Source organism: Macadamia integrifolia, chromosome 11, assembly GCF_013358625.1.
Source record: "Macadamia integrifolia cultivar HAES 741 chromosome 11, SCU_Mint_v3, whole genome shotgun sequence".
In the NCBI taxonomy this organism is placed as follows: Eukaryota; Viridiplantae; Streptophyta; class Magnoliopsida; order Proteales; family Proteaceae; genus Macadamia; species Macadamia integrifolia.
Genome location: NC_056567.1, coordinates 25,780,605 through 25,793,613, shown reverse-complemented (window position 1 = coordinate 25,793,613; position 13,009 = coordinate 25,780,605). Strand labels below are relative to the sequence as shown.

Below are 13,009 nucleotides of genomic sequence, written 5' to 3'. Positions count from 1 at the left end.
TCCCCCCTCCCCCTCATTCTTGACCACCGAGTGCAATGTTGAACTATGAGCCTCACCTTAATAGAGGAGTGAAGGGAAAGAACTGAACTTTAAATATAAACATCTCTCTCTCAAAAAGTACTACAAATTCAATTTAATTTTCTTATGGTCAAAAGGCAAACAATAAATGACTTCACAAATTTGTTTCTTTTCCAAACTAAAAGAGCATGAGAAAGTACCCAACTGAAAAATTAATTGGATATATTGTGGGGAAAAATGAATTTAGTTATTCTAATCTCATTAGAATTACAGGTAAAGTCTTATGTGGTTGTAGGGAAAAACGAAAAAAGTTCTAACTATTGAAAAGTGAAAAGAGTTACCTTAAGCATCAAGCAAAACATACCTTCTAGGGAACTTAGCATTTCTTTGACCAAGCAACAAATGGGATGCTTGTAATATACATGATGTGTCACACCTAGCTCCAGCACGCCCTAGTCATACCATAGGTATCTTAGCGGGAGTGGGGTGTGACATGCAACATCTTACTCATGCAAATGAGGAGATGATTCTCTTTAATGTCCTAGGGTACCAAAACCATTGCTTCTCAAACACACTTGGGTTTCAAAAAAAAAAAAAAAAAAAAACTAGTACTATCATAAGAAAAGAGAAAAACACAGCTAAATTTATGACATAACATTTATGGGTAAGGGGTTTCCCACACTGTCTCTCCACGTTACACCAATAGTTGTCTTGAAAAGAGTATCATCTCAGTTCTATGGGTTCCACATATTAGGAGTAGGAAAGAAAAATAATAAAAAATTCACATGAGAGGGAAATTAAACTTTGGCATCATAGCAATCTTTTTTCTCATAATTATATTAATGATATCAAAATATAGATTTTGTTCAATCCCTCTCTCACCCACCACTCTTCCCACCCCAACAAAGGGGAAAGTTTCTTAGATTTCTAATAGGAGAAAGGACAATTGTTATGATTGTCTTTGGAAGGACCCATCATATACATATTTTTTAAGTTAAGTGGTATATCTACTATTTTCAAGTAAAAGAAAAAAGAAAGGGAAAACAACAGTGCATACTCCTATGTGTCTATTTCTCTCCTATCCATTTAAAAGGACATCTTTTTTTGAAGAATAGGAGAGACGTAGGGTCAGAGAGCATTAGCATAGGTCATGCTTCAAAAAGGAGAACCCTCTCTCTCTCATATCTCCCTCTCAACTGCGCAATGAAAGAAGAGAAGTGTAAGGGAAGGGAGTATGTTACCAAAAAAATAAAAATAATAAATAATGAGAATAGAATTAAAAGGTTTGTCAAAAATAGAAAAAAGAAAGGGGATATAAAATAGAGAAATTGGATTTTTTATTTTTTAATTAATTTAAAAAATAAGGTCAACCCATGAGAGAATGAGGGATGAATGTAGCTTCACAATTCCTTGAAAAACATTAAAAAGATACAATTGTATATAAAATGGAATAAAAATACATAATTGTGCAATCTCTTAATTTTTTTTTTTAAGAAACAGTAATATAATAAAATAAAAATGCTATAATAGGTAGTGGAGGTTCTAAGTTATGTAATAGAAAATTGAGTTCCCAACAAAAAAAAAAAAAAAATAGAAAACCAATATAGCAAATGGCACTGTTATGAGATGGCTGTCATAGTTCACAAGAACCATGCTAAACAAAACTATTCTCTTTAATTTATTTCCTTCATGTCATGTCATTTTATTTGAGGTATCCATTCATCAAGCCAAGCATGAATTGAGTCAACTTGGGAAAGGACTAGTTTCAATTAAGCTAATTTTTTAAGGAAATTGTTACATTGTTTTCTCTTACACATAAGTCAACTATTATATTTACTAAAAAAAAAAAAGTCAACTATTGTTATGTTTAATTGAAAGGTGAAACAAACCAACTGATTTTATTTTTCCCTATCATTTGGTTGAATAAGATAATAATCTAAGATGATTATATTGATTGTTGTGAAAATGTGAATGAATTATAGCAGCAGGTCTATTGTGCTTCTACTTTGCCCTTTGTGGTGAAGGTTATGTGGGTAGGCAAGAGCCAATGAGCACGACTTTATAAGTTTAACCAATAAAAGGTATGGAGAGAGAAAGTCCTCCATTCCCACAATAAACATATCCTTTTCAAATTCTCAAATTATCATAAATATTAGGAGCGTAAAAGAACACTCTCTGGTTGTGTGGCTATTACGTTCAAACAAAGGTGGAATGAAATGATACCCGACCATTGTGAAATACAAAAACTTCACCCTCTTACATCAGTTTTGCGACTAGTTAGCATTCTTTTACATATATTAGGATTATGATTGTGACAACTTGATATTAAAGATAAGGACAAAGGTTTCCCATTGATGCAAAAATGGAACTAATAAGAAAATGGAAAATGACTTTCTTGAGTAACAATTTTATATTTTATTTAAGAAGAGAGAGTATTAGTGTAAACTTGTATGTGTTTCTTGTGCTTAGACACAATACCTCTTTTTCAGAGCTATGAAAGAAGTCCTTGTCCCTCCTGAAAACAAGGCATTGTATTCAAGCATAGGGCATTGGGTATTCATTCCTTCTCTCTTTTTTTTTTATTATGTTTTAGAAAGAAAAAATTATAAAACTATTTTGAAGAGAGTATAGAAAATGCGATAGACTTAGCATGGTTTAAGGTGTCGGATCCTCACCTGTACTGAGACCTCTTGCAATAATCTCACATCATTCATTGGCTGTGGAGGTTTACAAACCTCTTGAATGGTGTGAGATTGTTATAGGAAGTCATGAACCGGGAGTGGATCTGACCTTTGGCTTAAGTAAATAGTATCGCTAGTGATAATGATATCGGTATCTGTTACAATCGATATGATATCGATTCGGATTGATACGGATCCACGCATGATTCTACTACTACCCTCGCTTTTGGTAATTATCACCGATCCATATGACGATTACTTAAACCATAAGGCTAGAGCGGTATTGTCAATAAGTGGGGTAAAGTAGGGCTCATAAATTGGAAGGCACATCTTTTCGACGAACTCATAAATTGGAAAGCGATGGGCTATGGTATCCTTTAAGGTGGGAAGGTGGGTCCTACCGTCGGCGTGTGGGACCATGGAGCCCGCATGGGTGAAACACCAAGTGGTTGGTTGAAGATTGGCCACCTATTCCTATCAAACCCTATCAATATTGACCTTTCTACGATGATGGCCAATCACCCTTTAGATTCCCCCACATAAAAAACATCAGGTTCCAATCCAACGGCCATCACAGAAGATTCTCACCTAAGTACGGAAGACTTTCCAACAACTCCCACCTCGTTTCCTTTCCCCTTCCGTTTAGTTACACTTACACCACGACGAAACAACACCCTCTTTCCACATCCATGAAAAAGCCTTTACGAAGGCCAAAACCGTCTTTTCATCAACCAAAAAGGTATTTCGTATTTTCGAAAATTTATTATCCGAAATTCCACGTCGGCTCCCTCTCCGCGTGGCTTAATGAATACAATTTCTGCAGGTCTGAAACAGAAAACTTTGAACATTTTAGAGAGAGAGAGAGAGAGAGAGAGAGAGGGAGGAGAGAGATATAGTTATGTTACAAAGCTTGCTGTAATGCAATGATAATGGCGTCCGTTTCGAATGGCGGATTCTTCGAGCTCTCTGCTCTGTGTACGTCTGCTCCTCTTTCTCTCTCTAAAACACGAGACCCAATGACAAATCCAGAGAGAAAGAAACAGTAAAATTTTTAAAAAATCCAATAAAAAATTCGATTCAGAAACGGAAAACTCATCTCAATTCTCAACCAGAGGTCAGATTTCACAGTTTTCGGATTCAAAAAATCCAAAATCCGCTCTCTTTTCTGTCTATCAGTTGCATGGACGGAAACGAGCGGAGCTCAGAGATCTCAACGGTCAGATTTTCAATTAATTCATTCTTTCCAAATTTAGAACAGATTTATAGTTCTTCACTCTCACAAATACTGTCACAGTCTCTCTCTTTAGGGTTTCTGTTTATCAGTTTTCCTTCTGTGTAATGGAGATCTTTTTCGGATCCGGTGTCCCCTGCGACCTTATTCTCACCATGTTTTCTACTGTTGTGTTGCATTGGTGCGTTCAGGCATGGAGATGTTAACAGGAGAAGAGGTGAGTTTAGGTTTTCTGGATTTGCTATGGGCTGTAGTGGATCCAAAGTAGACGATTTGCCTTTGGTGACTCTCTGTAGAAAGAGGAAAGACTACATAAAAGCTGCCGCCGATCACCGGTACGACCTCGCTTCTAGTCACGTTTCGTACTTCCGGTCATTGAAAGACGTCGGCGAAGCTCTCTGTCGATTCGTCGAAGAGGAACTAGTCATCGGTGTTGGATCTTCCCCTCCATCTTCTCCAATCCTTACTCTTCCATCAGACGAAGGGAAAAAGAAGAAAGACAGTAAGGATTCGTCGTCGTCGACTTCTCTCTCGCATTCGTTATCCTTCTCGCACCATCACTCGCCGGAAGAGGATTCACATATCCATATCGACTCGGGGTCCGATACTGAGTCGGACTCGGAATCGTTCAAGCTTCACAGCCACGGCAGCCCTGAAGGGCCTGGACCTGAAGTTTCGTCATCTTGGCCGCCCATTGATACAAGAGGGAATCCGTATCCTTATTCGTACTCAGGTTACTACATGAAGAGGTCTTCGACGGCAGTTCCTACTGTCGTTTACGAGGGGCCTCGAATGTCGCCAGCGGCAGCTCAGTGGCCGGAATATTCATACTCTATGAATCCACAGTATGGAGTGGGGGGTTACTTCGGAATTCCGATGCATTCGCCACCTCGTGATCCTTACTACAACCTGCCACCAACTCCTCCGATGGCAACTCCTCCGCCTCCACCGCCCCCGGAGGTCTCTGCTTGGGACTTCCTCGATCCCTTCAATTCGGTTGACGGTGGTTATCCTGGGTATTATTCTAGGGGGAGTTACAGAATTGGGTCGAGCACTAGTAGTCCTGATTCAAAGGAAGTGAGGGAGAGAGAAGGAATTCCTGATTTGGAAGATGAGAATGAACCAGAGCCATTAAAGGAAGCAGAACAACGCAAGGGGAAAAAGGAAGCAGAACAACGCAAGGGGAAGAAGGTGGAGGAAGATTTAAAAGGGGATTCGGGTGAGGGCACTTCTCGCACTGCAGCAGCACCATTGCAGACTGAAGATAGTTTTCCATCAGTTCAAGAGAAAGAAATTAAGAGTAGCCCTGAAACTATTGCTCCAAAAAGTATTGAAGAAGAAGAGAATACCAGGAAGAAAGGTGTAAGCTTTGAGATAAATGAGGCTTCAACTCTAGATGGTGAGCTTGGTGGACACGGTGAATCCTCCAAGACGAGTAGCTCGACCACGTTGGCTGCTCATGGCACACGGGACCTCCGGGAAGTTATGAAGGAGATTAGGGACGAGTTTGTGAACGCGTCTGAGTATGGGAAAGAGGTCGCAGTTTTGCTTGAGGTGGGCAAGCTGCGTTATCGATCGAGACGTACCATACATAAAGGTAAGGACTTAGTTATTGCTCTCTCATCCTTCCTGTTATATATCCAGTGTTTTGCTGTCTTCAATCTCTCTGCTCTCCTAAGAGAAACTTACTCGGTTAAGTTCTTAGCTAGATGACACATTAGTGTTATCCTTCAAGGGGCAAATGCAGTCATTTTAGAGAGAGCACCTTGACTACTTTTGTTATCTGGAGCTGAAAATTCTTCTCCTGATGTTATTATTTGCGTTCGCTGTTTTAGCTTTCATGCATTCCAGGATACTGCTAGAAGATATAGCTTGCTGCTTGACCCTCATGGAAGAACGTCACAATTTCTCAGTTGAAAAAAGAACTTGAACTATCACCAGATAGCCGCACAAAACATAAGACATTCTGTTCCCAATAACCCCGCGGGCCAGTGTATCTGCTGTACATTTGGTTTTAAAAGATGTTAGGACACAAAATGGGTCTATGTACGAGCATTAAAGTTAAAATGAAGTCATGGAGATAAATGAAAGGATAAATAGAAGATCTATAAGTAGAGCATGTAAACAAGTGAAATGCTAGAGTGATTTATATTTAAAGGGATCACACTTTAAAGTTGAAATGAAGTGATGGAGATAAATGAAAGGATTAGTGGAAGATCTATAAGTAGTGCATGTAAACAAGTAAATGCTAGTGTGATGTATATTTAAAGGTATCCATTTCTGGGATCTTCACAGACAATAGCTGAGAAATGAAAGTAACAACAGTTATAGTGGATCAAATGTATTGCTCTTGTTAAATTGCCAAATAAAACATAGTTGATGGAAAATTTCGTCTCATTGTTCAGCTGTCTGGTTACTACATTTGTGGAACTTATGTGTCATTCTGCAGTGATCCCATCCAGGATCCTGGATTTCATAACTTCTCCCACGTTGACATTTTCACACCCTCCATCCCGACGGTCACAGTGGGCAGCAGATCGCACAATGAAAATGGCCAAGGCCCTGCCTGGGGATCCAGAGATGGATAGCAGCATGAAGCTTTCATCAACTTTGGAGCAGCTTTATGTGTGGGAGAAGAAACTTTACAAGGAAGTTAAGGTATTTAATAGCTTATAATAATAAAAGAATGTTAATGCATTTTGCAATTTTGATTGGATCTGGAATCTGATTTTAGATAAATATGAATTACATTAAGCCATGTGCATCCACTAGACAGAGATCCATCAGGTTCAAGTTTAGGGTCCCTATCTTTAACTGGTTCATTATGTCGTACCATATGTCAGTTGAATGCAATTCTGTTATATACAATCAGCATTTTAAAAAGTTTGGAGACAGCAAGGAATATCTTTTGAAGATGAAAGGGTCAACAGACTCAAACATAATTTACCTCAAGTTGAAGTAGACAGCTGTGAACTAATTATCAACTTATTTAAACACAGGAGTTCTGATTGGGCATTTTTGTTGCATCACTGATATAGGGATGTTCATAATTTGAAAACATAATGTCCTCTCTCCTACGCAACTACAAAATGTCAGTAGTTCTACCCTTTAGATGATTTTTGAACAAATCTTATTGTTTGTAAAACAAAATGGTCACTTGTTTAAAGAAACTATTACTTTAGAAATGTAATATGGGATTGCATTATCTAAGTAAATGACCCCCCTCTTAAAAGATACAAATTTAGGATTGTTTTATAACATAATTTAAGAGATTATATGTAAGGCAGAGGATAAGCAATGATGACAGAATATTTATATTTTATCTTTAAAATATATGTGGTTAAACGATAAATGGACCAGGGGTTAAAAAAATGTATATGCAGAAAGTTTTGGTTGAGTATTAGGAGTGGAAGATCATAAGATCCATGCATAGATATAACATAATCTGAATGTAATGATATTAATTCTCTGTCTCTGCTCCCTTCCAACTACTAGAATTGTCGGTTGGATAATGAGAGACATGGGGGGGGAGAGAGAGAGAGTGATTGCAGGGGGTTTTAATGGAATTTTATTTTATTCTATTTTTTAATTATATAGAAGAAGAGGTTTAAGGATAGATGAACAATGCTTATCCAACACATCTGGTTTCCTTGATTTTAATTAAAGAGAAAGGGGAGAAGCAAGAGTTTGTGTTGAGGATTGGGAGCAGGAAGGCATATGAGTCATGCATGTTGTTCCCTTTTACATAAAAGCATAGATATAACATAGCCAAAACTTCTTGTAATGATATTGCCTCAGTTACTTCTCTCTTATTACACTTGCTCTGCTCCCGGAATCTGGGGTGGGCAATTTCCAGAACCTCCAAATCTAGAGTTCATCAACTACATTATTCATTCCATTCCTTTTAAACCAGGGAGTGCTGTACAGAACTCTTAATCCCCGCAGGACTTAAGATTTTAGACTCAAAACTCATATCCTTCTTGTCTTTCAACCCTCTATCTTGAAAAACGGTTTTGACCATTATCGAAATTCTTTTTTCATTATTTAACAAGGAAAGCACTGTAATTTTTTTTACTTAAATCTTTTTAGTAAAATTTAGCTTTTTTGCGTTTGTCTGCATCCCATTCCTTTTTGTGTACCATGGTGGTTACTGGTTACGGATATGTTAATGCTCAACTGGGCATGAAATTTGCATTTTCTTATATTGTTCTTTTGTGATTCAGGTGCTTTGATTTTACTCCAGTTCTGGTCCAATTCTTGCTTAACTTGTTTAGCTCTTGTTGGAATAATTTTAGGATGAAGAAAGACTTCGAGTTATCTACGAGAAGAAGTGTAAGAGACTGAAAGTCTTGGATGATAGTGGGGCGGAGGCCTATAAGATTGATGCCACTCAGGCTTCAATTAGGAAGTTGCTCACCAAAATTGATGTTGCTATTAGAGGTATTGATGTTATATCAAGCAGGATACACAAATTAAGAGATGAAGAGTTGCAACCTCAACTCACTGAATTGATTCATGGGTACGTAACCTTGTCTTATTTCTATCGTTGCGTGTTTAGATCATTTGCATTCACAAAAGCTGAATGGCACTTGAAGAGAGCAACCATGGCTGAGTTTATCACCTTCAGCTCACTTATTTATTTAATTATAATTAGTATTACTTGTATAAACTTCGAAGACCATTACTTAGTCTTATTATTGTGATTCCGCTTGAATTTCAGTTTCTGGATGCACAATTGATTCGTACATTAATTGCACTTACTGAAGGAAAGATGTCATGTGAGGTGCACACCCTCTGATGTGAACCACGATTTTAAAAAATTACTTGTTATGGACACTAAGCAGTAACACACAATTTGCATGAATGAGAAAGCATAAAAGTAAGTTACAATTAATATGAAAATAACATTGCGCCACCAGACAATTACAAGTAACGAGTAACAATTACATTCACCAAACAAAACCTACATTTTTTGGCACATAATAAGGCCTAAGTACCATAACTAAAACCAATTTACAAAATCATAGAGCAGACTTTATTTACTTAATGTTAGCAAGCCTCTAATGTTAAAATGCTTTGTTTGCTTGAATGGAACAACCCAACCACAAAGTTGTGCATTGGTGCACACTAAAGTGGTAACCATATGTGTGAGCCTGAGTGAAGTGCAAGGCCCTAGGGAATGAGGCATAACAGGTGCACCACTCGCTTGAGGCATGCAATGCTGCATCTTAACATTGAAATTAATTTCTATTATTTGTAGACAGCAATAAATGTGTTCAGACTGGGGTGGTAAAGGAAGCAAAACCTATGAATTAGACTGAAGTGGCCATGCTTACATGACATACAACACATACACATTCACCAACGTACAAACTGTTGTGCAAACAGTTCAAGATGAAGATTAGAAAATATTGATGCATTAATAGAATAATGCCTATTTCCCTGTCCAGAGAAGGATGTTATAAACCTGAGTCTGTATACATCAAGTTTTGTTTGTGCCAAGGGTTTTGCATGATTTTTTTTTTCTTTCGGTGAACAAGTTTTGCATGATTTTAAGACCACCACTGTTTTAAAAGGGAACATTTTTCGAGAGAAGGTTAAATTCAACTACTCTGAAACATTTATAGGCCAAAGTATGTCTAACATCGGTAGATAGTTTTTACACACAGATATTCTTTATTCTGTGCATGCATATCAACATATGTTTGTTTGTGATAAAATGGTTTGTTGAAGAAATATATGTTCAGCCTTTTCCATTAGCAAATGCAAGTACACATTTTGTTATGCCATTCCATCCTGCTATCCCAACTGGTACTAGCCTGGTTCAACTGTATTAGTTATGGCAACTGAGTGATGACTATATGTGTAACAGCAATGTTTATCATTTTGAATGTGTTTTTGAGTTGATCAATAATCCTTAGAAAACTGATGGTCACGCTCCTTCCATGCTCCTTGCTCAGCTTCTTCCTTGATACACAAGTCACCATTTTGACACCCACATTAGGTTTTGACCTTGGCTACTGTTAGCTTCCCATTATCTATGTCTAATATGTAATAGCAGATGGATTATGGCTTGAATGATTTTTCCATTTCCAAGGATTTTTCCTTTGTTCTTTCTCATATACATGTCCATTTCCTGGAAACTGTCTTCTTCTTTGCAGTCAGAGTGGAGAACTTACCCTTGGTAGTGCAGATTTCTCTTTCGTTATACCAACAGTAGTGCCTTGGTCATTGTTGAAAACTAGGGTTGTCTATCCAAATTTTCTTTAGAACACTTGCTCAATGCTGGAACCATGGGATTGCTTTAGAGAGTGCCTTTTGGTACTCCTACTGGCCTAAAACCCCTCAAGAATGGTCCGTGTGCCCTGGAATCTCTAACAATGTTGAGACATTCACATTTAGTTTGGGATCAGGTAACCTATATTGCTTTATGATAAGGTGCGTAAGACATGTTGTTAATGTTTTATGTCTTGTGGAGGATTTGCGTAAACCTATTATGTATGATGTCTCTCTCTCTCTCTCTCTCTCTGCCTGACGATTTCTCTATCTGTTTGGATGATTGCACTAGGTTGCTTGTTTTGAACCGTTGCATTTGGTGTTCTGAATAAGCAGTATGTAAAATGCTGATGTTGAGTTCCCACTCTCAGGAGGTCATTTCTATATGTGCAGGTTGACTAGAATGTGGAGGTCCATGCTTAAATGCCATCAGAAGCAGTTCCATGCCATCATAGAGAGCAAAAATCGTAACCTCATAGCAAACACAAGCGTACGAAGAGAAGATTCAAACTTGAGGGCTACTGTGGAACTGGAGTTGCAGCTTCTAAATTGGTGTACTCGTTTTAATACATGGGTCAACATTCAAAAAGCATATGTTGAGTCCTTGAATGGATGGCTTCTGAATAGCCTGGACCAGGAACAGGAAGAAACCCTAGATGGAGTCATTCCATTCTCCCCAAGCAGGGTAGAAGCTCCCCCTGTTTTCATTACCTGCAATGATTGGTTCTATGCAATGAAGAGGCTTTCACAGACGGGGGTGGCGGACGCAATACATTCTTTTGCTTTGAGCTTGCATGAGCTTTGGGAGAGGCAAGATGAGGAGCAGCGCCAGAGACTCAAAGCTGAGTACCTCACCAAGGATTTCGAGAAGCGGTTAAGATCATTGCGCAATGAGGAAATGAGACTACATCGGAATCAAGATACTATTTCAGAGAAGACTGCTGTATCAGTGGTTCCCACTGAGAGTGGAGTTTCACCACTTGATGACCTAAAGGTGGATCTTGATTCCATGAGAAAGAGATTGGAAGAAGAGAGGACTAGGCATAAGGAAACCATTAAAGAAGTCCATAATGCTGCTTCCAATAGTTTACAAGGAGGTCTTAGTCCAATCTTTGAGGCTTTGGCGAACTTTATTACAGAGACATTGAAAGTTTATGAACAGGTCAGAACCGAAAATGCTGGAGTTGGCACATGATGGAAGTCTCACTTTTCTGGTTTCAATGCCATGAGTGAGGTCCTTGGAGAAGGAACCCCATGCTCGCTTAACATGGTCACACTGTTAAGAAGGGTTACTCGCTAAAGATTTATACAGGTTCGAGCTAGCGATCACAGAGGACCATAAGATATTTATACATAGAAATCACCCCATGGAGGTTCCAGATCATTATCATATACTACCCATGGGACGGATCAACAGACAAACAAGAAAAGATATAGCGTGTGCCATCGAGAAGCTTAAAGACCTCTCCACTTGGGTTTTTGACTCCCGCAAACCAGGACATTGTTAGGCGGGATTTGTACAGAAATTCATTTATTGGTTGATTGGTTGCTGATATAGTGGATGATGTGGTGGGTTCTTGAAGAAAATAGGAGAGGAGGATTGATATACAGACTGTAGAGGTATAAAATTTTGAATGATCTGTCTAGTTTTGAACACTGTAGGTGTTTCTGTCCAAAAATAGAAATGTTAGAAAATAGAGAAAAATAAATAAAAGTTCCATAAATTGATTTATTGAATCATTTATGAAGTCACATTCTTGGAACCTGTTTGATAATCTTTTTTCATGCTGAAATTATCTCTAACCGTTATCCTTCTCTCTAGAATGATTCAAACAAGGATGAAAACCCATTGGCAGGAACCAAACTTGGTTCTTAAGTTCTTTAATTCCTGACCAGAAGTCTAAAATTCAGTTACTGTCCCCTTCTATATTTCAATTTTGGATAGTGAGTAATCGACCAAGATTTCCGGTTGAACCAGAGAATCAAATTTCAGCCCAGAATTCAACCAATACAAAGCAAAGAATGAGCTTGTAAATCATTTGGTTCTTTCGTTTCCTTCTAAAGAAACATTTTCAAGGTTGAAAGTTCTGGTATTTGTCTGATTAGATTACCTGAACTAATTGATTCGGCCTCCTAACGCCTCAACATTCAAATTTTCAGTTCAACTTTCATGACCCTGCCAGCCTGGGGTTGTCTCTGCACAGACACAGGTGGGCATGAAAGGACCATGCTGCCCCCTGCCTCGTGCACTGAAGATGCACCCTGTCAGTTTGGTGTTGTCTATGCCCAAATTCAGGCGGGCACGAAAAGATCATGCTGTCTCTTGCCTTGTGCATTGAAGATGCTCCCATGTGCCCTCCTATTGACCTTGTATGTTGGTATTGCCTACACTAATGACTAAACTAGTAGAATTATTTCTCCCATATATTAGTGAGATTTGAAAGGTTAACCCTAGAAATGAATTCAAAGGAGGCTCAGGTTTGAACTGTTGAATTTTAGGACCACTTTTTTTTGTTTTCCTTTTCGTAAGGAGTTTTAGGACCACTTTAGCTACACTTTCCAGAGCTGAGGCTAAGGCTACTGTTGTTGAGAGGCAGGCCCAGGAGAGGAGGACAGGGCACGAGAGGCACAACTGAAGAAAAGGAAGAAGGAGAAGAAGAAGAAGGGAGCTTCCACCTCCAAGGCCCCCTCTAAGAAGAGAGCTAGGGTTGAAGACCCCACTCTTGATGCTGCTCCAGGCCCTTGCTACTCCAGGATGCACCATGTCACCTCCTCGCACTGCTTCTCTTGGGGTCGACTTCTG

General features: G+C 38.6%; 1 protein-coding gene across 3 annotated transcripts; it reads left to right on the top strand.

Annotated features, from left to right (window-relative positions):
* The first annotated feature begins 3,551 nt into the window (after positions 1-3,551).
* On the top strand, positions 3,552-11,958 carry LOC122094121 (protein ALTERED PHOSPHATE STARVATION RESPONSE 1). Of its 3 annotated transcripts, none has more exons than XM_042664811.1 (5): positions 3,552-3,674; positions 4,122-5,527; positions 6,380-6,588; positions 8,226-8,449; positions 10,600-11,958. In XM_042664811.1, exons 2-5 carry the CDS (start codon positions 4,174-4,176, stop codon positions 11,399-11,401), a joined length of 2,589 nt encoding a protein of 862 aa, XP_042520745.1. In that variant the 5' UTR covers positions 3,552-3,674; positions 4,122-4,173; the 3' UTR covers positions 11,402-11,958. The 3 variants fall into 3 exon arrangements, with proteins under 3 accessions (XP_042520745.1, XP_042520743.1, XP_042520744.1); XM_042664809.1 differs by having other exon boundaries at positions 3,557-3,915; XM_042664810.1 differs by lacking the exon at positions 3,552-3,674 and having other exon boundaries at positions 3,942-5,527.
* Positions 11,959-13,009: the final 1,051 nt, after the last annotated feature.